This window comes from Ictalurus punctatus, chromosome 12 (assembly GCF_001660625.3).
Source record: "Ictalurus punctatus breed USDA103 chromosome 12, Coco_2.0, whole genome shotgun sequence".
In the NCBI taxonomy this organism is placed as follows: domain Eukaryota; kingdom Metazoa; phylum Chordata; class Actinopteri; order Siluriformes; family Ictaluridae; genus Ictalurus; species Ictalurus punctatus.
The window spans coordinates 30,791,211-30,818,933 of NC_030427.2; the positions used below are offsets into that span (position 1 = coordinate 30,791,211).

Below are 27,723 nucleotides of genomic sequence, written 5' to 3' on the forward strand. Positions count from 1 at the left end.
TAATAAGTGTTATTAAAAGAAAAGGTGATGTTACACAGTGGTAAACCATCAACTGTCCCAACTTTTTCGGAGTGTGTTGCGGTCATCAGATTTGAGTTTCAAAAAGAAAATTTAATTCACAAAGTAAAACATCAAATAATGTATTAATGTTTTTGCATATGGTACAGGGTGAACTGAATAACTTTCTTTGTTTTGGTATTATTTTTTTTTTTGCATTTTCCATACTGTCCCAACTTTTTAGAACTGGGGTTATATTTTAAAGAACAGGGGTTTCAATTCTTTATTTATTTATTTTTTTAAAGCCAGTCTGTGAATGTGTTTATTCAGTACTGACAACATTTATTCATTTAGACCAAGTGTGACTATTTTTATTTACACAGAATTTAGACCTAAAGAAATTTTTAGAACTTTAGAAGTCTTTGTTCATTGAACAGTAAAATGTTGCTAATTTAAGGACACCATGGAGGAAATGGCTGCTCTCAAAAACACTTGCACGTCTCAGGTTTACTAAAGACAAAATCCACATTCCATCTTACACTAATCATATATTTTCTTCAGACTCAAAAATCATGCATTCCCAACTGGCGCATGCATGCACGCATACACGAACACACACACACGCGCACACACACGCACATCTAGCCATTCAATACTGAAAGTCAACTTACATTAGACTTGCAATTGTGCACACAATTTAATGAAGCCCTGGGATACTAACTCAAGGTTATGGAAATGTAATGTGTGGGATGTAGGCTATTTAATAACACTTTAATAACACTTAATTTATTTTGAGCTGTTGAATTATTAAAATAATGCACTCTCTTGTAAAGAAAACATGCCAATGGATTGAAAGATATGCTGATTAAAATGAATTTAAACCTATAGGCTTACTTTCAAACTCCACATTTTGTTTTGTGCTGCAGCTTCTCACATACGTACATCTGACCCAAAGACTCTGTGACAGATCATCAGTGTGCAGTGAAAAGAAACAATCTTCCTCCTCAGGACATTGATGATGAACCTAAAACCTCTGCTTCAGTCTCACTATTAGAGAATGTGTCTTACTGAGGAGCAGGTCATGTGACTCTCAGAGAGATGATCTTACCCCAGTATCTCCAGTTTACAGAGAGGATTCTCCAGTACAGCAGAGAGACGCTTCACTCCTGAGTCTCTTAGTTTATTCTGAGACAGATACAGGTCTCTCAGGTGTGAGGGGTTTGATCTCAGAGCTGAAGCCAGAGCAGCACAGCCTTCACCTGAGATATCACAATACTGCAACCTGCAGAGACACAATGACACACTCTTCATCAATAAAGAGATACATAACCAAGATATAATGTCAAGTGTAAAGCATTTACTTTGAGGACAATTAACGTTAAAAAAAAGAATAACATCAATTACCTATTTTTATTAGGAATTCCGCTGAAATATTTCACCTAAAAATAGTCAAGAAGTCTTTTGGTTTTCGTTAGAAAGGGCTAAAGAATTTGACTAGGGAAACCCCCCTCCCATTAAACAGCCCTTTGGTTGCGGTTTGCTTTGCTGACCTGCACTGTGGTCACACCATCTACTCTGCGGAATATTTGTGCATATTATGGGTTATGGCCCTTCAGCAAGGGAGTGTAGAAAATGCATTTCAGTCTTTCAGCTTCATTAAACACAGCTTAATTAAATACATCCTACCAAAAAATATAGAGAGCTTTATTAACAAAAATGTAGTAGTTAAAAGAGTCTTTCATAGTATGTATTTCATAGTAGATGTTTATTACATCACACAATCATACAGTGGGGGAATTAAGTATTGGACGGGTCACATTTTTTTCAGTAAATATATTTCCAATGAGGCTATTCACATGAGATTTTCAAAAGACTTTGGTATTAACTCAAGAAATCATGAAATATAAAGAATTCACAACATTAAAGTCCATAAATGAAGTTATGTGTAATAAAGCGGAATGACACAGGAAAAAAGCATTGAACACATAAACTGAAATCTATTTAATACTTAGAGGAGAAGCCTTTGTTTGTAATGATGGCTTCAAGACACTTCCTGTATGAAGAAATTAATGGGCCGCAGTATTCAGGTGTGATTTTGGTCCGCTCTTCTAAACATCTTTAAATCTTGTTCAATTGGATTCGAGTCAGGTGATTGACTGGGCCATTCTAACAACTTGATTTTTTTCTCTCTGAAACCAACTGAGAGTTTCCTTTGCTGTATGCTTTGGATCGTTGTCCTGCTGGCAGGTCCACCCACGTCTCATCATCATCCTGGTGGATGGCAACAGATTCTTCTCAATAATCTCAATCTAAAAATTTTTAGTTACTCTTCCAAAGTGCAAATGGTGTGAACACAGTTTTCCTGTAATGGACAATAACCATTCATGGTTTCAGGAGGGACATCAGAGGGTTTGATTTGTGTAAGGATTATATCGAAAATGTGCTGTTACTTGGGGTGAGTTGCGGGTGGCTTAGCTGGACTCCTTGCGCATACACCATTCAATGGGACTTGTCAGTCAGTCAGTGAAAATCTCTCCTCTAGGCTGGCCTACTAGACAGTCCAACAACAATTTTTTACAGCAGAAAAACCCCTGATTTTATCAAGGGTTTAACAGGTGTCTGTGACAAATCATCAGTGTGCAGTGAAAAAAAAACAATCTTACTCCTCAGGACATTGATGATGAACCTAAAACCTCTGCTTCAGTCTCACTATTAGAGAATGTGTCTTACTGAGGAGCAGGTCATGTGACTAACAAGAGAGATGATCTTACCCCAGTATCTCCAGTTTACAGTGAGAATTCTCCAGTACAGCAGAGAGACACTTCACTCCTGAGTCTTGTAGTTTATTCTCAGAGAGATCCAGTTCTCTCAGGTGTGAGGGGTTTGATCTCAGAGCTGAAGTCAGAGCAGCACAACCTTCATCTGAGACACCACAACCACACAACCTGCAGAGACACAATGACACACTCATCATCAACACGCATTCATCCTGAATATTTACTTTAAAGATGGTGTGTGTAAAATTATTTTACTAGTGAACCAGTATCAGGATGTATTTATTGATAAAAGCTTCAAAGCAGTTCTGTAAGTTGCTCTGGATAAGGTCGTCTGCCAAATGCTGTTAATGTAAATGTAAGTGTAACCATATTAACACAAGTCCTCAGTGTAAATGTGAAAGCGTCAGTGCAGTGGTAACAACAGATATGCAGCGAAGTAGGTAAATTCAGTAGAGCATGCACAGTAAGTTGTACAGTGCAGTTATATAAAAATAATTAGCAGCATTGCAGAAAACCAAGTGCAAAAAGTAGGAGGGGGCGGTTCTTAGAACCTTAAATCTCTATTGGACAACTGATTTAGGAGTGGGAGGTGCTCTGGGGTTTTTGAGTGGCAGTTAGCCACACCCACCTAATTAATGGTGGCATGTCCACTTGCATAGCAGAACAAACATAGCTGAGTACTCAGCAGGAGGAAAACTGTACTGTAGCTGCATTCGCTCATATTTCTTTATCATACAACTGTCTTTATTACATCCAGCTGAGTAACAGTTTAAAAAGATAATGTTAGCTAGGCTGACGTTGGCTTCTAGTTCTGATTTTCCGTTCCCACCTCAAAAAGTCCAGGTCTTATGAGCTCACACCCGTAGATGATGCCGTGAAGTGCACGAATATCAAATACAATTTCCTACGCCGTTTCCTCATTATTGTAATAATATATTACATAAGAACCAATATCAAATGCCAAGCTCACAGGGCCGTAGTTTAAAAAAATTCTAAAGTAACTTTCTTCATACTGAGTATTTTGAAAATATGTTATCCTAAGTTTTATGAAAAATTATCAGATTTTTTGAGACATTTTCATAATGAGGAGAAAATGGTTCAGGAAATGCACCAAGTGGAAACAATCAGAATAAGAAGGTTGTGTATAAGAACAATCTTCATCCCCATTACCTAGCTAATGTTATCTGTTTAAACGGCAACGGTTTTATTTACATTTTACACTGTGTCACAACTTTTTTTTGGAATTGGGGTTGTACAAATTCAGAGATTTAAGGTGAATGCCTTCTTCTAATCTTTTTAAAAAAATTTTTTTTAAATGAAACCAAAAAGAGAGTGACAGAAGTAGAAGTAATCTGTTTGGAACAGGTGTTATTTGCCATAGGCGCAGACCACGGCAAACTCCCAGAAAGGTACGCAACTTGGACAACATACGCTCTCTGAATGTGGCCCCTGCAGAGTCACTCTCATTCTCAATCGGACTTCGGAACAGCCAATCTGCAGTCAACAAGGCAGATTTTATTCCTGCCTTTGCAACTCACTCCAACCTCAGTGTGCTGGCTCTGACTGAGACCTGGATCCATACTGAGAACACTGCCACACCCGCTGCCCTATCCTCCAACTTCAACTTCTCCAATATCTCACATCCCAACAGACGAGGGGGTGGTACAGGTTTGCCTCTCTCCAAAACATGGAAATTTACCTGTCTTTCTCCCTATTGCTCACACACTTTGAATTTCATGCTGTTACAGTCACTGACACTGCCAAAATGCACTTTCTTGTTGTATACCGTCCTTCGGGTCAACTGGGGAAGTTAATCTGTGAATTTGACACGCTATTGTCCACCATCCCGGATGATGGAACGCCTCTTCTGGTCCTCGGTGACTTCAACATACATCTAGACAAGCCATATGCAGCTGACTTTCTTGCTCTCCTTTCCACATTTGACTTCAAGCAGTTCAAAGCCGGCAAACAGCTCGACCTCATCCTCACACGTAATTGCACCACACACAAACTTCTCATTAATGCTCTCCACAGCTCTGACCATTTCTCCCCTCACCCCCTTCACTGTCTCCACCCTCCATCTCTTTTCGTCACAATCTTCTCTCCCTTTCCCCTTCACATTTCTCCTCTGTTGTCACAACCTTACTTCCCTCTGATAGCCACCACTCCTCATTGGACTTAAACACTGCAACTGACATGCTGTGTTCCACCCTAACAACTTCTCTTGACAGCATCTGCCCCCTAACCTCCATACCTGCCGGTACATCACGCCCTTGGCTCTCAGAAGCTCTGCGTAACAACTAGGCCAAACTAAGAGCATCCGAAAGGAAATGGCGTAAATCTAACAATCTAACTGACCTAACCAATTACCAGACAGTTCTCTCTCCTTTTCACAATAGCATCTCCATTGCTAAAATCACATACTACCAAGAGAAGATTGGCAGTAATCCCAAAATCCGCACTCTCTTCAAAATCTTTTCCTCTCTTCTCCGTCCACCTCCTCCCCCCTAACTGCAGATGACTTTGCCACGTTCTTTTCCAACAAGGTTACATCAATCAGGAACCAATTCTCTACACCAGGCATGTATAGACCGATTCCTCTTCCATGTAACTCCCAACTGACTTCCTTCTCTCCCCTCAGACACTGATGTCTCTAAACTCCTCCTTTCTATCCGTCCCACAACCTGTCCTCTTGTCCCTATCCCTTCTGACCTTCCTCAGTCCATCTCTCCCACACTATTAACTGCACTCACACACATCTTTAACACATCCCTCTTTACTGGCACATACCCTACCTCATTTAAGCAGGCCTGGGTTACCCCACTGCTTAAAAAACATCACTTAACCCTGCTGCTGTTGATAACTACAGACCAGTTTCCCTCCTCCCTTTTCTTTCCAAAACTCTTGAAAGAGATGTTTTTTTATCAACTCTCCAATTTTCTCACACAGAACAACCTCCTGGACACCAAGCAGTCTGGCTTCAAGAGCAATCACTCCACGGAGACTGCTCTATTTTCCGTCACTGAAGCCTTATGACTAGCAAGAGCAAGCTCTAGATCATGTCTATACCTCTCTGCTGCTTTCAACACTGAACCATCAGATCCTCCTGTCAACTCTCTCCAGCCTGAGCATCACCGGAACGGCTCTGCGCTGGGTGGAATTCTATCTCTCAGACAGATCCTTCAAGGTAGCGTGGAGGGGAGGTATTTCAGAAACTCACCAACTCACAACTGGCATTCCACAGAGGTCAGCTCTTTTCTATCTACACTACATCTCTGAGGCAGGTGATTGAATCTCAGGGCTTCCCATATCATTGCTATGCTGATGACACCCAGCTCTATTTGTCCTTCCAGCCTGATGATTCTTCCGTCTCTGCACACATCTCTGCTTGCCTGTCAGACTCGTTCTGGATGAGGAAACACCACCTTAAGCTCAACCGGGCAAAATCTGAGCCTCTCGTCATCCCAGCCTGTCCCACAATCAACCACAACCGCACTGTACAGCTCGGCTCAACCACGCTCAAGCCAACCAGGACGGCCAGGAACCTTGGGGTGATTCTTGATGACAGCTTGATCTTTACAGACCACATCTCAACAACTGCACGGTCCTGTAGGTTAATCCTGTACAACATCAAGAAAATCAGACCCTCACCAAACAGGCTACACAGATACTAGTCCAGGCTCTTGTTATCTCTACTGCAACTCACTACTCTCGGGCCTCCCGGCTAGCTCCATCAAACCCCTTCAAATGATTCAGAATGCAGCAACACGCCTCATCTTCAACCAGCCCAAGAGAACCCATGTCACACCCCTCTTCATCTCCCTCCTGCATCAAATTCTTGATGCATACCTACAAGACCTTGTCTGGAACAGAACCCACCTACCTCAACTCTCTCCTGAAGGCTTATGTTCCATCACGCAATCTAGAATCAATCAACGACCAATGCTTACTAGTACCTACTCAGCTTGGCTCAAGGTCCCTTTCAAGAGCCTTCACACTAACTGTTCCTCAGTGGTATAATGAACTTCCAACCTGGATCTGGACCGCAGAATCTCTCATCATCTTCAAATAACAGCTAAAGACCCACCTCATCTGTGAACACCTAACCAACTCATTTAAAATAAATAAAAAATAAAAAATATTGCACTTACTTCTCTACTCTGTGCACTTTGCTTCTTCTGGAACTCAATTAACGGATCTTGGATATCTGCTTGATATATCGCTTTGCTTGTATTTTCTCATTTGTAAGTCACTTTGGAAAAAGCATCCGCTAAATGAATAAATGTAATGTAAACGTATATGTTTCCCAAAGAAACAATCTTCCTCCTCAGGACATAAATCCTAAAACCTCTCTTTCAGTCTCACTATTAGAGAATATGTCTTACTGAGGAGCAGGTCATGTGACTCTCAGAGAGATGATCTTACTTCAGTATCTCCATTTTACAGAGAGGATTCTCCAGTCCAGCAGAGAGACACTTCACTCCTGAGTCTCCTAGATTATTCTGAGACAGATTCAGTTCTCTCAGGTGTGAGGGGTTTGATCTTAGAGCTGACATCAGAGAAGCACAGCCTTCATCTGAGATACGACAAAACACCAACCTGCAGAGACACAATGACACACTCTTTATCAACACATTTTCATCATGGTTTAATACTTAATTTACATTAATTTATTACACAAGTTATCCAGAGGGAGAAATTTTTATTGCCTTATTGCAAATATATTTTTCTGCATGTAGTATTGTTTTGCAACTGATATTTGCTGTGATGATTTGTATTATGACTTGTGAAGGAGTTATTGCAACTTTCAGAGAGATGATCTTACCTTAGTGCCTCCAGTTTACAGTGAGGATTTTTCAGTCCAGCAGAGAGCCACTGCACTCCCGAGTCTCCTAGTTTACTCTCTGACAAATCCAGTTCTCTTAGTCTGGAGGATTCAGAGCTGAGTACAGAGGCCAAAGCTTCACAGTGTTTCTCGTTAAGTGTTACATGCTGAATGCTGAGGGAAATAAAATAATACATAATGTACTAACACTAGTGCAAATGATTTAGTCCTAAAAGCTTTCCGTGTACCTTCTCTTTTTCTTAAATGCCAAAAATACAAACATCAGTTATGTAATTTGTTACCCACCCCAAATACAAAGCTTCAGATACCGAGGGCGCTTCCCACAGCATTCACCTAACTCAACGTCTCATTCCCTTCTCATGGAACAGGGTTACATGCGTAACCCAGATGTTCCCTTTCAAAGGGAACCTCGACGTTGCGTTAGCTGAATGCTGTGGGAACAAGAATACCCACACCGTCATACTGAGGGTACGGCATGTTCCAATAGATTTGAGCCCGAGGGTCATTGCAAGACACTCGAACCCGGGCCAGAATGTATATCCACGCTGTAAAATCTAATGAATGTGTGTGGCGTAGACCACCTCGCCAGAGCACACACATCCTGTAAGGATACACATTTTGACACAGCCTTCGAGGAAGAGACCCCCGTAGTGGAATGAGCCATTATGCCCAGAGGCATAGCGAGATCATGTGCATCATAAGCAATAGAGATTGCTTCCACTATCCAATTAGAGATGCGCTGCTTTGACACAGCATCACCTGAGACAGCAGATCCCTGCCAATAAGGTGCTACTAGCGGCAGACGTAGACAGTCGTGGCAAACTCTCGATAGAATTTGCGGGAGCAGAGCGAATGGGGAAAAGCATATAGATGTGACCTCGGCCACATGTACACCATGGTGTATAACCCTAATGCTGCGTGAGGTGTGAGGGCAACCCACAACGGGCAGTGTGTTGTCTCCTCAGAGGTGAACACATCCACTTGCGCTTGGCCAAACCTTCGCCATATGGACTCTACCACTTGTGGATAGAGCCACCAATCCCTGGGCCTCAGCCCCTGACTCAACAGAATGTCTGCCCCCACATTCCAGTTGCCCAGAATGTACGTTGCACTCACTGACAAAAACTTTCCCTTAGCCCAGAGACAAATTAGTTGTGCCTGCTTGAACAGGGGGCATGGACATAATCCTCACATAAGACCACTGTTATGTTGTCTGTCAGCACATGGTGACCTCTCAATTGAGGAAGAAAGAATTTCAGTGCTAGAAATACGGCCTTTCATCCTTCACAGCTTCTGTGACTGAACCTTCTCTAAAATTACACCCCATCTCTGGAGCCCCCTGCCTCAAACTCTCAGACAATCCCAGTCATTCTCCTTATTTATAGAACCCACCTGTTCTCCCAAGTTTTCACCATCTCTGCAACTTGATTCATACCAGTTAATATTTATTGTTTGTTCATTCCTCTCTCCATGTTTTCTTCTGTTTTCCTAGTCTTTTATTACATAGGATTATTTGTCTCTTTTACTTATGTTACTGTGTGTTTAAATTTATCAGTGTTTAACTCAGTGTTAAATTTTGTATGCATCTTTGGGTCAATGAAAAGCATGCTATAAATAAAATGCGTTATAGTTAATATTATTATTATTATTATTATTATTATTATTATTATATCATGTAATGATGTTTATATAACTGAAATTCTGCCCTTATTGAGGTAATACTGTAATACGCTGCAATATTAGACATAACTCTGAGAAATCTCATGTGATGGAAACTTGATGGCTTTATGCATCTATTGGCATTGATGCCTCCTTGTATCTTTTTTGTTTAGGTTAAAGATAAACCATCTCATATTGTAATATGTCATTTAGTCACAGTGCTTTCAGTTTCTCACTTTCTAACACTGTAACACCAAAACAGTTATATTCAGCTTTACTTACATTGCTTTTCTGGCTGCTGCAATCACAGGCATCACCTTCACAAGAACCAAAGCGGTTATGTTCTCTGTACTGGTATATTTACTCAGGTCAAATTCCTCCAGCTCCTGTACTGACGTCAGTAAGACAAACACTAGAGCAGACCACTGTGAAGAAGAGAACTTTCTTTGTTTTCCAGATTTCAGGTAACGTTGGATTTCCTCCACTAGAGAATTGTCCCCCAGTTCATTCAGACAGTGGAACAGATTGATGGATTTCTCTTCAGGGGGATTCTTACTGATCATCATCTTAATGTACTGAACTGCTTCCTCTTTGCTCTGGGAGCTACCTTCTGTATGTGTTACTAAGGCATGTAAGAGTTTCTGATTGGACTCCAGTGAGAGACCCAGAAGAAAGCGAAGGAAAAGATCCAGATGTCCAGTCTGACTTTCTAAGGCCTGATCTACAGCACTCTTGTGGACATCTGAAATTGTCTTAAAGTCCTGACTCTGTTCAAGAACATTTCTCTTTTCCTTCAAGCATGTCAGGTGCACATACAGAGCTGCGAGATGCTCCTGAATGCTCAGATGAACAAAGCTGTACACTTTACTCGGGTGAAGCCCAAACTCTTCTCTGAAGATCTGAGTACACACACCTGAGTACACTGCTGCTTCTCTCACATCAATACCACACACTCTCAGGTCTTCCTCATAGAAGATCAGGTTGCCTTTCATCAGCTGCTGAAAAGCCACCTGTCCCAGTTTGAGAAGCATTTCTTCATCACTCTCCTGCTTCTTCGAGTACTTTTCTCTTATGATGTTTGTCTGAATGATGAGGAAATGTGTGTACATTTGAGTCAGAGTCTTGGGCATCTCTCCACTCTCTGCTTCATCCAACATTCTCTCTAGAACAGTGGCTGAAATCCAGCAGAAGACTGGGATGTGGCACATGATGTAGAGGCTTCTTAATGACTTCAGGTGTGTGATGATGTTATTGGCCAGGCTCTGATCACTGATCCTCTTCCTGAAGTACTCCTCCTTCTGTGGGTCATTGAACCCTCGTACCTCTGTGACTCGATGGACACACTCAGAGGGGATTTGATCAGCTGCTGCTGGTCGGGAGGTGATCCAGATGAGAGCAGAGGGAAGCAGATTCCCTTTGATCAGGTTTATCAGCAGCACATGCACTGATGCTGATTCAGTTACATCACACACTCTCTCTGTGTTCTGGAAATCCAGAGGAAAACGATACTCGTCCAATCCGTCAAAAACGAACAGAACCTTTTCCAAACTGTACATTTCTGTTTCTTTTGTCTCCTTAAAACAGACATGAAGGAGCTCCATCAGACTCAGTTTCTGGTCCTTCATCAAATTCAGCTCTCTGAAAGGAAGTGGAAACATGAGCTGGACGTCCTGATTTACTTCCCCTTCAGCCCAGTCCAGAATGAACTTCTGCACAGAAACTGTTTTTCCGATGCCAGCGACTCCCTTTGTCAGCACAGTTCTGATGGGTTTGTCTTTTTTAGATAAGGGCTTTGTCAGCACAGTTCTGATGGGTTCGTCTTGATCAGATAACGGCTTAAAGATGTCATTGCATTTGATTGGTGTTTCCTCTGTTGTTGTTCTCCTGGATGCTGCCTCGATCTGTCTCACCTCATGTTCTTTATTGACGTCTCCACTGTCTCCCTCTGTGATGTACAGCTCTGTGTAGATCTCATTTAGGAGTGTTCGGTTTTCCGGGTTTATCATCACTCCATTTAAACACTGAAACTTCTTCACCAGATTTAATTTGAACTTTTTCTGGACGTCATTTACAGCAGCAGGTTCTGGGTCGTGTCTGTGACAGTGTGAAGAAGGAAGACATGGTGAGACATGGGGTCTAATTATTAGAGTTTAAGATCACACTTTTTTCTGACTGTTACCACAGATAACCGTTCTTTATGATGTTCTCACTGTGTATTTGCCTTATTCTACAGTATGTGTTCTATAATCTAATCACTCTGCAGGAAATAACAGCAGAGATGTTTGGAATACCAGCGCGTCAGTGTCACAGTCATGTTGTTGGGTTTGATCTTACCCTGTAGCTGTGATGATGTTCTTTTCTCTTCTGTCTCCTGACTTCTGTAGAACACTGGGAACAAAAATGAAAGCTGCTAAAGAACACATCTCTCATTACTTTAACCCGTAAGAACCCACGGTGACACAAATACTGGGATGATCTGGAAAGGTCCTTTTAAAGCTTTATTCCTGACTTTTAACTCAGGAAATCCCCAAGTAACATCTACTGAAAATGTTAGGCTAGGTCATGTTAGGTCATGTGACAACATGTGAGTTTTGTGTTACCATGACATCATTTTCAAAATGGTGGTCTGCTTGGTTGGCACATGTTGCAGTATCAGCAATTTTTTAAAAGGCTTGTTTTTATTTCTAAAGGTATGTTTCAACCCATTTAACAATTGCAATGTTTTAATAGCATGTGCTCTATTACATTTATCCTGTTTTATTCACATTTCTTGAACAAATTTATGTAAAACAAGTTTATATAAAACAAGAAAAAAATCGGGCTCTTAACCTTAAAAAAGTAGGTGAAACTATCATGTGACGTCTTTGTCACGTTGAGAAAAATGGTAATGAGCTGCTCAATTAATTCAGCTGATTCAATTATTTTTAAGTGATTTATTTTCTGAAGAATTATTTTAAAAAAAAATGTAAACATAAAATGTCAAATTAATTAAATTGTTAAAATAAATGTATTATGAAACTATTTTGCATATCTGTAACTGAAACAAACAAACAAAAAGAGTTTAATAACGTACATTGGTCCTATTTTGAGGTCATTTCATCTTGAATGTCACACCTCCATACAATTTTCACACAACCCTGGAGTATTTCAGAAAGTTAATAACTGTAGAAATGCTTGAGTTACTGAAGGAACAATCTAATTTGTACAGTGTGCAAAAATTTGAAGCTCAAAGAAATGTTAACACCACTGTTAAAGAATTGGAGATATTGATTGGCCTCTATCTGCGCATGGGTTTGCAACAAATGCCGGGAAATCGTGCATACTGGGAAAATGACACAAGGTGTTCCATGGTCGCTGACAACATGTCTCGCAACCGTTTTCTGACCCTGCTAGCATCTCTACATTTCACTGACAACACTGATTTGTCAAACAGGCAAGTGTTGGAAGATCCATCCATGGCTTGATATGTTCACAAGCAATGCCTGGATATCACCACAGAAGAGCACAACTCTATTATTTTCAGCACACTTTCAGCAACTGTAAGACATTTTGACCTGAACAAATATGTACATTCTTTCCACTAAAGCATGTGGCTGGACTGGATAAAAGAATGTGTAACACGGGCTTTCTCTCTGCAGTGTATTTAGATATGAGAACTATGGGACGTTACCTGTGTACAGACGAGGGGTTTCCATTCTTAAAGTACCAAGGAGGATCCATAGACGCATCACTCTTCATGGAGACACAGCTGGGTTCAGGTGAGTCTGATATCTTTCTCTGGAGTTTACTGCACAACATTATAGACAGTCCTTTAGTGACTTATATACACTCTATACAGTTTTGGACTGTTTTTATTTACATTTTACACAGTGTCTTAGAGTTTCTTAGAGGGGCAGAGAGTCTCTCATAAGTAAAGATGGGATGGAATCTGGATGGAAGCATATGTTGCTCTAAAACCTGTATATACCTTTCAGAATTGGATGGTGGCTTTCCAGATGTGCAAGCTGCCTATTCCATAGGCACTAATGCACCCCCATACCATCAGAGATGCAGGCTTTTGAACTGAGCGCTGATAAAAAGCCGGATGGTCCCTCTCCTCTTTAGTTTAGAGGATGCGGCGTCCATATTTTCCAAAAATAATTTAGATTTTCAAATTTCGATTCATCATGTGTTATGGACCTGTTTCTGAGCCCATGCAGTGATTTCCATTATAGAATCCTGCCTGTTTTTAATGCAGTGCCGCCTGAGGGCCCAAAGATCACGGGCATGCAGTACTGATTGCCACCATTGTCTCTTGCACACACAGATGTATAAAGATTCTCAGAATCTTTTGATGATATTATGTAGCGTAGAAATTGTTCCACAATTTGTAGTAGGACTGCAACTAACGACTATTTTCATAATCGATTAGTTGGCCGATCATTTTTTCGATTAATCGGATGGGGCGGGGCAAACTTTCAGTACGCGTTTTTTTTGTTCATTCAAAATAAAATCCACAAACTGAGTGTTACAAATATAAACTTCAGACTAAAACTTACACAACTGTCTGTCCAAAACAGAATAGAACCCAATACACACACACCAGAATACATATGATTAATTTAGGACTGTAGTTTAATTCGATGCTTTTTGTGCATCCATAAAAAAAATAATGCATGAATTTGCTTGCATATTACATACGTTTTCAAACTTTTTTTTACCCAGGGAACTCTTTAACTGTGAAATACATTCCACAGACACCTTCAGTACAGATTTATTTAATGAAAATTATTTAAATGTGTACAGTAATATTTTGTTAATTTGTTACAGCCTTAGAGTTTAGAATTTTCCATCCAGCAGAACACATTAATGCCTACTATGGCAGGGCGATATTGAAAAATAAAATCTTGACTTTCTTTTCAAATTTATGACCAATTTTCGATCACGGTTTCATTTTTTTAAATTTCTTACATAATGCAAATGACAAAATGACAATTTATTTAAAACAATGTTATTTTTCCAATTAGAATGGACTTTGGAAAATGCGTATGTGCAAAAATAATAACAGCACCATCTAGAGCAAACAATGGTTATCTACTACAGATGTTGCTGTTACCGTTGAACATAATGAACCCTTCTTCTTGTCATATGAAACAGTACTATAAAATCTTTCAACTTGATATTCCTACTAGTCAACTTGGGGTAGTCAACAAAATCAACATGGTTCCTCACAGCATCAGAAATAAACAATCTTTAACCGAGTATGCTGTATATGCAAGTATTTGCTTTAGATCAAGATACAGAGATATTCAAGTGTTAAATCCAAAATACTGATTTTATGTTTGTTCAAGCTCTCTGTATTCTTCTGACATTTGTATATGATTAGCACTATGGTAAACTTTCTACAACTTTTTCATGCTTAATATTTTCTTTCTTCACAGCCACCTCTCTGCAGTGTCTTTAGATACGAGAACTATGGGACGTTACCTGTGTACAGACAAGGGGTTTCCATTCTTAAAGTACCAAGGAGGATCCATAGACGCATCACTCTTCATGGAGACACAGCTGGGTTCAGGTGAGTCTGATATCTTTCCCTGGAGTTTACTGCACAACATTATAGACAGTCCTTTAGTGACTTATATACACTCTATACAGTTTTGGACTGACTTCTTAATGTAATGAGAACGACCCCAATTCCAAAAAAGTTGCAATAATTTGCAAATCTCATAAACACATATGCTATTCACAATAGAACATAGAAAACATATCAAATGTTTACACTGAGGAAATGTACCATTTTAAGAAAATAAATTTTAATTTAATGGCAGCAACATGTCTCAAAAAAGTTGGGACGCGGGGCAACAAAAGGCTGGAAAAGTAAGTGTTACTGAAAAGAAACAACTGGAGGAACATTTTGCAACTAATTAGGTTAATTGGCATCAGTTCAGTAACATGATTGGGTGTAAAAAGACCATCTTAGAGAGGCTAAGAAAAATGGTACATTTCTTCAGTTTAGAAATTTGATATGTTTTCTATGTTCGATTGTGAATAACATATGTATTTATGAGATGTGCACATCATTGCATTCTGTTTTTATTTACATTTTACACAGTGTCCCAACTGTTTTGCAATTGGGGTTACATGTACTCACTACATATTTCAGATAAGAACAGTTAATGACTAAAATACTAGGACATGGTAGGTTACCACTTTTTTGAAGGTGGGGTCACATTATCTGTGTTCAGCTCAGGGCTCTCCATTTTTGAATATTAGTGTATTTGCATACAGCTCATGGACACACAGCTGTCACTGACCTCTGGGATGAATTACATTCCTAGAAAACACAAAAACCAACATGACGTAAAACTGGCAAAAAAGAACAATATTTTACAGCTTTGACCTACAGAAAAAAATTGCTCTTTTGTTAATAAAAAAAAAAAAAATCATGTGTTTTCAGATTTCACTAAACCCTTACAGTCAGATCACCAACCATTCATTTTCAGTAAGCACTTTATCCTTATCAGGGTCAGAGTCCATCCCAGGAACACTGGTTAGGTAGGGAAACACCCAGAAGGACATCTGAAGGAATAACCCAAGTGTCCACGTCCTTTTACATTCAGTAGCAGAAGTATTTCTATTTACTCACTGCGCATCGGAGTCCAGAGAATGGGATTTAAATGACAGTTCCAGTCAAGTGTTATACAAGACGTTAGGAATGAAAACATCGTAAGAACTTAGAGATGGTGTAGACATGGCAGTTTTACGGCGAACAAGAGAGTACGGCTGCGTCCCAAACCGCATACTTTCCTACTATAGGCCTGTAGTTGGCAAAATACATGTATCTGGGCTACTATATAGACAGTAAGTACGCGGTTTGGGACGCAGCCCACGGCTTCAAGCAGTTGTCTATTAGCACGTACAGCATGACCAATAATTACCTACACTTAAAGCGTTCGTAAAAAAAAAACCCAAAATAAATAAAAAACAGCAAAAACTGTATACAGCACCATAACGAAGACGAACCGTATGTTGATACGTGAAATTCTGGAGGGACGTCGGACGGCGTGGCGCGGTGACGTAATGAAGTGTGCCGTTAATCTAATTATGTTCTAGAACATGTAAAACGGGAACATGACAGGAGTATTATAAAAGCGACTCGTGTAAACACCTTAATCACATTATTATCTTACTCAGAATAAGGGCAATAATTAGATTACTGCTGTCCATGTAAACGTAGTCACTGACAGATCCTGTGATTTTGAATGGCAATAGCTACAATTTTTTACAGTAGTAAGATTTGTAAGAAAATATGAATAATTTGGTGTCAGAGACTTTCCTCTGCGAAATGAACCAACTACACGTTTTTAAAACGTATATATGCTTTGATTTATATAATAATATAATAATAATGTTTATTAAAAGATGTTTTAGTAGGTACATTTACGTTTGCCTTAACACTTTATAGTGTCTCTAAACGTGATTGATTTTGCCCTGTAGACCCTGTCACAACCGTAACACTGCTCCAGATGCAGCATGGAGCTCCACAAGACTGAACTTAGATCTCTGTTCTTCCATCCTTCTGTTAATCGAAGAGAAAAGCTCGAATATATAACACACACCTGATAAACAACAGCTGTACCAGGAAGTAGATTTCAGTTCAGCTGACGTGACGCAGTTTTACTGCTGTTTCTACACGAGAACAATAAAATATAACGACGTTTCTGTTAAAGAAATCACTCACTTTTAGTCAACGGTCCTTGTTGTGTGACATTAATATCACCGTTTCTGCCTGGTCTTTATCAACAACAACAAAATGGAGTCCGGAACAAACGCTTCCATTCCATTAGGAGGATTCATTACGAGTGATTCGCGAACGAATCGACTCTTTGAACCGGCTCTTTTGGAAGAACATTATTTTTATGGATGCACAAAAACCATAGAATTAAACTACAGTCCTAAATGACTAATGGGGGAAAAAACACAGAGCTTAGATTGTTTTTGAGTACTACCGCTAATCAGTTTTCCTATTACAGCTAGTGTTTTTATTTTAAAAACCTCTCATGTAAACTTATTAAATGTTCCGTTTTGTGTAACAGCTTTCTGGAATTTCAATATCAGTAATGTAAGGTCAGAGTTTTCGATTCGAGACTCAGCTCATGACACTGCGTCAAGCTAACAGTGAAAGGTTTTCAGGAGAAACAGAGCTTGTCAGTCTGGTTAAAGTCAGTGTGTATGCAATCATTAAATATTTTACAGTTCAACTTGGAAACCAGACAGACAGGAATGTTTTGGCTCTGACTTTGCAACTGTATTGCATGTGGGTTATATATGCAGCCGAGTGTGGGAACAAAATCTTCAAAGACAGCATCATCCCAAACAAGGATTAGACATGCCTTTTATACTATTTTATTTTACATTTCATGCCCCCAGTCTGCAACTTGTAGTGATCAATCAATCAATCAATCAATCAATCAATCAATCAATCAATCAATCAATATCTCTCTCTCTCTCATGCTGTTATGATTAACAGCACGTGGTGTGGAAGCGCCTCATGATCACTTTACCCGATATTACACTTCTCTAACACTAGGGTTTTTGTTTGTTTGTTTGTTTGTTTTTTTATTCAGATTAAAACGTTTCAAATCTCAGGTAAGAACTCGAGTTCTTGCTTTATTTCTCATTAATGAAGCATTCATAATGTGTTATAACCTGAACTTTTAAACAGCTGAATTATTTTAACCCGGATCTGAGATTTGAAACGTTTTAGTACCCGGCCCCCCTCTCTCTCGCTCGCTCTCTCTCTATATATATCATGACTTCAGTTCACTGACGCGACGCAGTTTTTCTTACTCCTTTTTACACTTCAGAAAATGTTACAGTTTTCAATTTCGATCAATTATAAAGACATTTATATTAAAGAAGCCACTCACTTAACCAACAGTCCATTTTGTCTGACATTAATATCGCCGTTTCTACCTGGTGTTGAAGTTCGTCTTTCTTTTTCAACCGCTCCTCAAAATGGAGTCGAGGCTGAAAGAGAAACAGTTTCACTTTCGGTAAACTGATTCACTTCGTGTGATGTGTCGTTCAGGAAACGAATCGACTCTTTGTGACGGCTCTTTTAGATGAATTTAGCGTAAATATATGACGCTATATATCAGTTTAATGAGCTCAGTTTAGCATCCAATCAAGTTCATTAATGTAGAAGAAATGATGAAGAATCATGACAGTCCATCAGCTGACGTGACCTCATGCTTCACAATGTAGTTATTGCTATAGCTGGCTCTCACTCTATCTCTGTGTGTGTGAGAGAGAGAGCGAAGATCTACTGCAGTGTGGAACCAAGTGGCCCAGCTCAGGAAAATGTTGTGCCCATGCGCACTTGCGGCCCAAGCGAGTGGAAGAAAAAAATTCTTTCTTTCTTTTTTTACATTGCCAAAATGTGGTTGAGCCACACAAGATTAAAAAAGATGCACACCACTTAACGTCTACAGTGGCGTAGGCCATAGAGAGTGTAACACCTGAAAGTAGCTTTTGACACAGCCCCTGGAGAGCCGAGAAGAGGTATACAAGGTCAGTGTGAGTGAGTGAGTGAAAGAGAGAGAGAGAGAGAGAGAGAGAGAGAGAGAGAGAGAGAGAGAACAACCTACATGAAACATAGTATTATCATCATTATAAAAAAGAAAAAAAAATAGTAGCTTTTTTCCATTTGATATCAGATACTTTCAGGGTTTTAGTAAAGTTGACCTATGTTGTTCGCATCCTTTTCATCACTAGAAGAGGAGAGTAGAGAAAATGGGGGAAAGGAGGAGAGAGACAGACAAAGAGAGACAGCCCCTGGACAGCCAAGGAGAAGAGGACCAAAAGAACATCTGGAAACAGGAGTCGAGGAGAGAGACAGAGAACCCCTGAGAGACAGAGCTGAAGAGTAGAGAGACAGATAGGAAGTAAACATTAACAGGTGTGTGTATGTATGATTGTGTGTGAGTTACACTAGCATGGAAATGTCTTGATATTGCTGCTGCTGGTCCAGGAAAGCATTGTTGCAATCATTTGGTGTAAATCCTGTATGATGGAGAATATCTACAGGTGTTGGTTGATATTGTCCTTCAGGTTGTGATCATAGGCTGTAACCTGTCAGTGTAAATCCTGTATAAGCTAGAGGTGTTTCGAACAAATTATTCCCTATAACTCAAAATTTTGATTGTATGCATGTGTGTGTATGGTGGGGGTACAGGTTGGGAGGGGGTTAAAAGACATGTAGGCCTGAATATATGGGTCTGAGATGGCTAAAAGTCAGGCCTGAGTATATGGTCTCTCTCACATGGTTCAATTAAAATGTGAAGTAGGTGGTTAAACATCAGTGTAACATGTTGTGGTCATATGTTAAAATCACAGACATGATTCAGAATGTCAAATTCAAAACCAATTCAGAACTGAATTTAGAACTAATATATTCATATATACTAAGAAATGTTTTTCAGTAGCATTACATTTACTATGTTTTTATTTCAATTCAGGATTAGTTTTTATTTGCCAACTCTGATTATACTGCATAGAACAACACTGTGAGCTCGGTTATTATTCTATACACACAAACTCATATACAGCATACAATATATGCACATACACACAATACATATAGATAATATTTTTTAAACTACTGCTTCATAATGCCTTTTTCTTATAAACCTTTTTTGGGTGCAAAAGCTCTGTCCAAGAGTCAGATGGTTTTATAATATGTCCTACAATCTGTAATAAATAATAATTTTTAAATTTTTTTTTACTTTTTTGTGCCCCCCCCCCCCCCCCCCCCCAATAAATCCTGATTGTTGCTTTAAAAATAACTTAAATACAGATATCATTTAAAACACAGATGGAAGACACATGTAATAAAAAGACTGTGAGGTCCTTGATCCTCACTCACTAACAGAGACAGATTCAGCTCTGACGGAAAATAAAAATAAATTAGGAGACAAATGCAACTAGCTGTCCTTTTAATATCTATCCATGTGCATTACATCTTCCATGTGTTTAACACATTAATCACCCATCTAACCATATTTCTATACAATATAACTATCCCTCCTGCGATGGACTGGCACCCTGTCCAGGGTGTACCCCGCCTTGTGCCCGATGCTTCCTGGGATAGGCTCCAGGTTCCCCCGTGACCCTGAAGAAGGAGTAAGTGGTAGAAGATGGATGGATGGATGGATGGATATCTATCCCTCCATCTTACATAGTATACGCGTGGCCTGGCCGTGCCTCAGCTTCCCCCTGGTGTGATGTTTTTCATTGGGATCGTCACAGCAACACCATTCAGACAGACAGCACAATCACATCACATTCTGGGTTAACAAACAAACAAGCAAAATAGATAGATGTTAATTTTTACGCAAATATGAGTTCTGTGTCCAGGTGGATGCTTCTGCTGTGGGAATTAGGGCTGTCCTTGCTCAGGACATAGAGGGAGAAGAGGCAGTACCAGAGTAGGAAGCTCCTACCAAGACAGACACCATACACCACCAAATTGGGCTCTTGAGAGCTTGTGGTACTACTTGCTTGGCTGAGAGTTCGACTTGGGGACAGATCATCATGCCTTGACATGGATTCGATGCCAGGCTGTGATCAAAATGTGGTTACTACCTTACTACCTGTCATGATAACCTAGTTTGTCCAATCTGGCAGACGGGAAGAGCGATGTGACTAAGGATTCAGTCACTCAGTCAATATAAGCACATGCATGCACTCAAGCGATTTACAGCACACCTACATAAGTTGCCTATTTAGGCAAAGTTAGCCAGCAGCTGCAACACCTAAATCCTTGGGTATGTGAAATGTCTGCATTTTGGCATCTGCATAAATATACTGAATATTGAAGTTTGATGTAAGTTCCATTTATTCAGCACACATAATCAGTGCTGTGTTTGTGCTATTTAATGGGACAATTTAGCTATTACAAATACATAGTTGATTCATGTTCCCATTACATTCAAACTTCTGCAACTCATGGATAGTGTATTGTAAATAATTTCCATCCATCCATCCATCTTCTGTACTGCTTATCCTACCTGGGGCCTATCACAGGGAACTCAGCGCACAAGGTGGGGGACACAGTGGATGGCGTGCCAACCCATCAGAGGGCAAAGTCACACACACACATTCACACTACAGACAATTTGGAAATGCCAATCAGCCTACAAGGCATGTCTTTTGACTGGGGGAGGAAACCAGGGAGAACATGCAAGTCACGCATACAAAAGATGGAGGCAGGGTTTGAACACACAAATAAGGAGGTAAGAGGCAAACGTTCTAATTACTAAGTCACTGTGCCCGGAGCACTATTTTAGGGGTTTGCTATTCTTCAGTGGCATTGTGTTTGCTCTCAGCACTCAGCTGTTGTTTACAATGCCTACAGCCCATAACGCATACACCTTCACGCCATGGTTAGTCACAACCATTAAATTTTCACAGTTTTCCTAATAACTTATTTTGAAAAGAGAGTTAATAAATTAATCAAAACCTGACCAGTCACAATCCAGAATTTAACAGCACTGTGGTGTAATATGGATTAGTCGATGGCCTAGCAGGCGAGTGTTCCATTGTGACATCTTGTTCCTCTTCGGAACAAAGCAGTAATTGATATAATCACTGGAATAGACTTCCAGTCCCCGCCTCAGTCCTCAGACGCTACCTACTGGTTTCAAGTGGAAAGTTTGCTGTTTCCTTTTTTGTCTCTGTAGATAAGTTCAGATTGCTAAAAAAATATGGTGTTAATATGGGAAACAAGACCGTGTGAATACATATTTAAATTCATAATAGTTTTCTTCATGAATAGGTTAAAAGTATTACAAAAACACATGTTGCAAATTGCAAAGTCTACAAATTTCATTAAAGAAATATACTACGTGCTGTAACTAGTGGTGGAGATATATCTGGCAGCGCCAGGCTGTCATGTGGTGAACAATTAATTTGTATATTACGTTAAGTGTTTGTCTACTAAATTTGTGCTAACCTTAAGCTAATTGTTATGTGTAAATAAAGTTAGCCATGTTTGATATTAAGCTAGCTAACGTTACACTAACCACTCTGTGTAAATAATAAAATTAGCCATGTTTGCTTAACAAAAAAGAAACAAAAAAGAAAAAGAGAAAACAACAACGAACAACGAGCACAAACTCGTTTGTATCCAGAATGCTCCACTGTGAGCAAGGGGTTGGGGAAACTGGTGCAAGTTGCTTAAAAGGTTTAGTTTAATTTAAGTTTATTGTCATTATATGGTGTATTTGCACGCTTGCAGTGTAACTTCTGTCATTTATTATAACGGAAGTGATGTGTTATTAATGAGGCTGTGTTGCTCCTCACTCAAAGTGGGAGCGCAAGTAAGATCTGTAATGTCTAATTAAAACACTATGATCAAAAGTAAAACAGTACGCCTAAAAGCAGTGACAAACAGAAACCATAAGGTGCAGTTTTTATTATTAATTTAGCACTGTAGTTTAATTCAGTGTTTTTTGTGCATCCATAAAAAGTAATGCATAAATATTATTTCATATATAGATATATTGATATGTAATATATCACATTCCTATACTTTCAATTAATGGTACTCATATTCTAGACAAGAAATGTAATAATTTTATCTCAGATAAAGTAAAGCACACTCAAAATGGAGTATCTATTACCCAAACTATAATTTAAGTAATTTATGGATTACTCCTTACAAACTTCTTAACCCAAATAAAATTAGAGAACTTCATTTCAGATTACTCACAAATATTACCCTTGCAATACACTTTTAAACAGTTTTTAAAAGATGTATCCCCCCTTGTGCTCCTTTTGCAAAATAGAAGAAGAATCAGTTTAGATTTGTTTTATCTGTGCCCTTTCTCTAAATCTTTTTGAATTTACCTTGTTATTACGTTTATGTTTTAACAAATTGGTGCAGATTACAGAAATTATGATTTTTCTTTCAAATATTCATTCTAATGATGCTAAATTTACTTTGTCTTTTAGGGCGATTTCATCTTCATGAAGCCTGAGCAATAGAATCTAAACTTAATTTTTTCTGCTGATGTAAAATCCTTATTTGCCTCTTTTAATTATATGTCGAAACCTCTGAGCGCCAAGGCATCCAAAATATATAACATTCTTAAGGATGTCACATTGAAAATGTAATTCTTTCACTGTGATATGTGTTGCTTTTGTTTGTAATTGTACCTTTGTTAGCAATATGTCGCCACTGTGGTTATTTGTTGTACGTATATGTTTGACGCAATAAAAAAAGTATTAAACCTTGGTTAAACAGGACTTGTTTTACAATTTGAAAAATAAATTGTTAACTTGTTGAAGGGTTAAACATGAAAACAGTTTGTGATATATAAAAGCTTTGAGCCATGCACACGCAACGCAATCTCCAGTGAAGCCCCAAATCGAGGTGTGTATTGGTTTCACAGAGTCATCTGTCTGACCACAAACGAAGCCACACTTTCTGTCAAGTCACGTGTACAATTCGATTGAACCTCAGATTTTTAATTTTACTTTATGACTCCTCATTGGCTCAGTCTGGTTGGTTGGTTTGTGAGCAGTACTGTATTTTGAAAGTTGGATAATCAATACGTTACATTTAAATCATCACTAATTATTTGTCAAAAATTATTGGTTGTTTTATTTTTCTTGGTGACATTTTATTTTTTTAATTATTTTATTTTTAAAATGTAATTTTTATTTATTTTTTATTTTATTTTTTAAATAAATTTTATTATTTTTGTTTTATTTCTCTTGGTGAAATTTTCTTGGTGAAATTTTCACAAATTATTATTTTTTGTCTCTCTTGGTGAATTTTTGCACTTTTGGTTTTGTTTTGGTAATTTATACACTTTGGCATTGCAGTTTCTTTGTACAGCAGCCTCTGTACCATGTGAACGTGTTCTCCAAGGTAGGGGAAGTACTGTTAAAGAGGAGAAATACACTCAACCCCAACACTGTCAAACAGCTCTTATTTCTCAATAAAAATCATTAATCATTCTGTCATTCCCACAGTTACACAAGAACTAGGCTATCACTGCCATGTGTCATAAGCACATTTAGGCTAATGTAATAATAATAACGACGGTACTTTTGACCGCGATAGAAACACAGACAACGAAGTTCCGGAGGAACCAATGGTCCCTTGAAAAAAGTTCCTGGAACTAATTGTTCTCCATAATTTCGGTGGAAACAAGGCTTTACACAAGCATTATCACTGCCAAGTCTCATAAGCACATTTAATACCCAGATGATCCCATCACACCTTATTCTTATTTTAGTCCCTCACTTTATATGAATGGATTGTTTTATCCATGTCACAATTAATCATTTTCCTTCAAACGTATTCAGTTAGCCTACATTTTAAAATACCCATTCAGACAAGTAATATGAAGAATACAAATAATTGCAGGCAAAATACCTGCCTTATGCCGCTCTGTTCGTCATATATGTGTACATTATTCTTCTATTACATTCTATTCCACAAAATTTTATTTGTGCACATAACATTGAACCTATCTGTGGAGGGAGCTTCCTCCGCAGGATTTTGGCTGCTTTTTTAACCACCAGATGGCACTGTTTGGGGACTGCCTTTTATTATGGTTGCCTAGCATATATGTCTTCATCACAGTCAAATCTTAAAAAGCTTGATTTTGAACAGGCACAGGCACTCCGGATCTGTACTAGAGCATTTAAATCATCACCAGTGACTGCGTTATAGCTTGAGAGAGGAGAGATGCTGTTGTGTATCAGGAGGGTTAAGATCACGCTGGCATATTGGGTAAATCTACAAGGGCATAGCAAGGTGCACCCCACGAAAGCCATCTTACAAGAATGCTCAGTGTTTTATAGGACTAACTTTAACAGTTTCGGATGGGTAGGATATGCAACGGCACAAAATGCTGTTCTCAGTCAGCTACAAGTAAGCCCCATTGTGGCGATACCAACTGTACCACCCTGGAGATTCTTTAAACCATCTGTAGATAAAAGATTACAACAAATATTAAAAGATAATTCTAAAATAGCACCACAAGGGATAATAATTCAAAACTATATGGACCAGTATCAGAATAAATTACTCATATATACAGATTGGTCATAACAGCCTGAGACAGGCCACACTGGTGCAGCTTTTTTCATTCCTCGGTATGACGTAGCAGTCAAAAAAGGTCAACCGATCAGTTATCATTGTACACTGTAGAACTATTAGAAGTCCTATGGGCACTGCAGTGGCTGGAAAAAAAAAATCAGAACCAAGAAGTCACTATAGCTTCTGACAGTCTATCAGCACTATCAAGCATACAGTCTGGGAAAACATCAAATGATATATAAATGAAATATGAAAAACATCTGCTTCTCATACTTCATGCTAAGGGGCTGAATGTTTCCTTCTTCTGGGTTCCTGCACATGTAGGGGTAGAAGGAAATGAAACTGTGGCTGTACTTTCAAAAAGATTGATAAAACATGAAACAGTTGATATACAAGTGCCATTAAGTAGAGCAGAGATCAAAACCATTATAAAGGGACATGCATATAATATATGGCAGGAATACTGGGACACAGCTGACACCGGATGACATCTAAATAATATACAAAAACAAGTAGGCATGAGTGTGAGGCAGGGCAGGAACCCAAAGGAAGAGATATTAATTACGCATGTTGGAATAGGTCATGCTTGCTTAAATCTAGCATTAAACAGAATAGGATAACACCGCACTGGACTCTGGACACACTGCAGTACACAAGAGACTGTAAAACACATTCTGTTAGACTGAGAAAGATATGAGCAGGAAAGAACTGAGCTAGAGATGCATATTGGAAAACAAAAGATGACACTAAAGAACTTGCTGGGGAAAACATTTATGAAAATGCACCGCCCCTAATGAACTATCTAAAGAATACTGATATAAGTGAGAGACTTTAGAAATCTAGTATGAATATCTAGTATATAGTTATTTATCTCTTTATTTTCTTTTACATATGTAGTATTGTTTTGGTATTATTTATTATTATTATTATTATTATTATTATTATTATAATTATTAAATAATAAAATAATAAAATATGAAATAATATTTTAAATTATTTTATTATTAACAATTATTATTATTGTTGTTATTATTATTATTTTTAAATTTTTTTTATTTATTTATTTATATTTTACAAAAAATCTGTCTACCGATCGTCGCCCCCACACTCCAGTCCAGTAGGTGGCGGTAATGCACCTTTAACTGGTTTGCCAACCGCCATTAAAACAAAAAGAAGAAGAAGCAGCAGAAGCAGAAGAAGAAGCAGAAGAAGAAGAAGAAGCAGAAGAAGAAGAAGAAGAAGCAGAAGAAGAAGAAGAAGAAGAAGAAGAAGAAGACTTTATAAAGTTCAGGAAATCGTTATTGTTTCACTGTGATTACTGCTGAGTTCAGTCTGGTGTGAATCCTACATTTTTAAATTCTCATGAGGTGTCTGGTGAGCTTCACCGCGTGTACTTCCGGATATCTAGAAGACCTGTCTTAAACATATTAATGTACATATTTCTGTGTAGAAGGTTAAAGTAACTGAACAAAACCCAGCTTTACACTGTAAACTTCATTCTCTGTGTGAGCGGACACTGGTAAGTCTTACTGTCGCTTTTGTGACACGGAAACTGCATGTTTTCTTTCCCTTTTTCTATACACAAATGTTATACTTGAAAAATAACTTTAAATAACATGTTTTCATTTACATTCTCTAAACCAGCCGTTTGTGGAGACTGTAGATAATTCTGGACATGTATAATCGATTCATTTGCACGTATTTATTATTAGCGTTTTAGACACGTGACATGCTCAGATGATCTTTTACTTTCGATTTCGAAGATCGGCAGAATACAAATGTTCAGATTTAAAAAACCGAAAAACTATGTCAAAATATGTTAAACAAATCAAAATGTTTTTGCCTGCTATTTCTAAATATCTAGAAAACTGGTACGCAAAGCATCCCTTTAGGTAGGTTTAAAGGCTACACGAGAGGTTTTAAAAATTCAAACACTAACTGTAATAGGAAAACCAGTTAGTGTTAATACTCAGGTTAATTGTACATAAGTATGTGATTTGAGACACAGTGCTAGTTTATTTAGCGGAGGGAGATGGACAGAGAAATTTGGCCATATTTATTACTGATTACCTAGAATTAGTGTTGCATGACAAGAGATTGAAAAAGAATAAAATAATGTGCACTTCTAATTTAACTGCGGATTGTTTCAATGTGCCGCCCAGAAACTTTAAATTATAGCATACAAAATCTGTCTTTATAGTTAGAATTATATTTCTTATATTAATTTGCAAAATAAATGAATTAAACAAAAGAGGACATTGTGAGTTTCCTTTACAAACCCAGTTTAAAATCAAGTGACCCCATGTTCGAGACACAACCCCTTATTTGAGAACACCTGGTTTAAATAT

At 38.6% G+C, this 27,723-nt stretch overlaps 2 protein-coding genes across 21 annotated transcripts in view; one reads left to right on the forward strand and one right to left on the reverse strand.

The window, feature by feature from the left end:
* Window positions 1-18,322, reverse strand: part of LOC108272472 (NACHT, LRR and PYD domains-containing protein 3) — a 21,176-nt gene extending 2,854 nt beyond the window's left edge. The window contains exons 1-10 of one of the 7 annotated variants that reach the window (XM_053684783.1): window positions 18,189-18,312; window positions 15,466-15,592; window positions 14,746-14,862; window positions 12,950-13,066; window positions 11,614-11,667; window positions 9,562-11,373; window positions 7,600-7,773; window positions 7,200-7,373; window positions 2,448-2,942; window positions 1,106-2,359 (exon numbers count right to left, since the gene is read on the reverse strand). In XM_053684783.1, the coding sequence (XP_053540758.1) occupies window positions 2,765-2,942; window positions 7,200-7,373; window positions 7,600-7,773; window positions 9,562-11,373; window positions 11,614-11,667; window positions 12,950-13,066; window positions 14,746-14,862; window positions 15,466-15,518 (2,679 nt within the window). In that variant the 5' untranslated portion in view covers window positions 15,519-15,592; window positions 18,189-18,312 and the 3' untranslated portion in view covers window positions 1,106-2,359; window positions 2,448-2,764. Of the gene's footprint in view, window positions 1-1,105; window positions 2,943-7,199; window positions 7,374-7,599; window positions 7,774-9,561; window positions 11,374-11,613; window positions 11,668-12,949; window positions 13,067-14,745; window positions 14,863-15,465; window positions 15,593-16,999; window positions 17,104-18,188 lie in introns of those variants that run through there. The other 6 variants (XM_053684784.1, XM_053684781.1, XM_053684782.1 and 3 more) reach the window with 6 other exon arrangements.
* Window positions 18,323-26,547: 8,225 nt separating this feature from the next.
* LOC108272987 (uncharacterized) overlaps window positions 26,548-27,723 on the forward strand; it is a 104,612-nt gene continuing 103,436 nt past the window's right edge. For all 14 annotated transcript variants that reach the window (XM_053683910.1, XM_053683919.1, XM_053683916.1 and 11 more), the window contains exon 1: window positions 26,548-26,894. The gene's annotated coding sequence lies outside the window, so the exon portion shown is untranslated. The remainder of the gene's footprint in view (window positions 26,895-27,723) is intronic.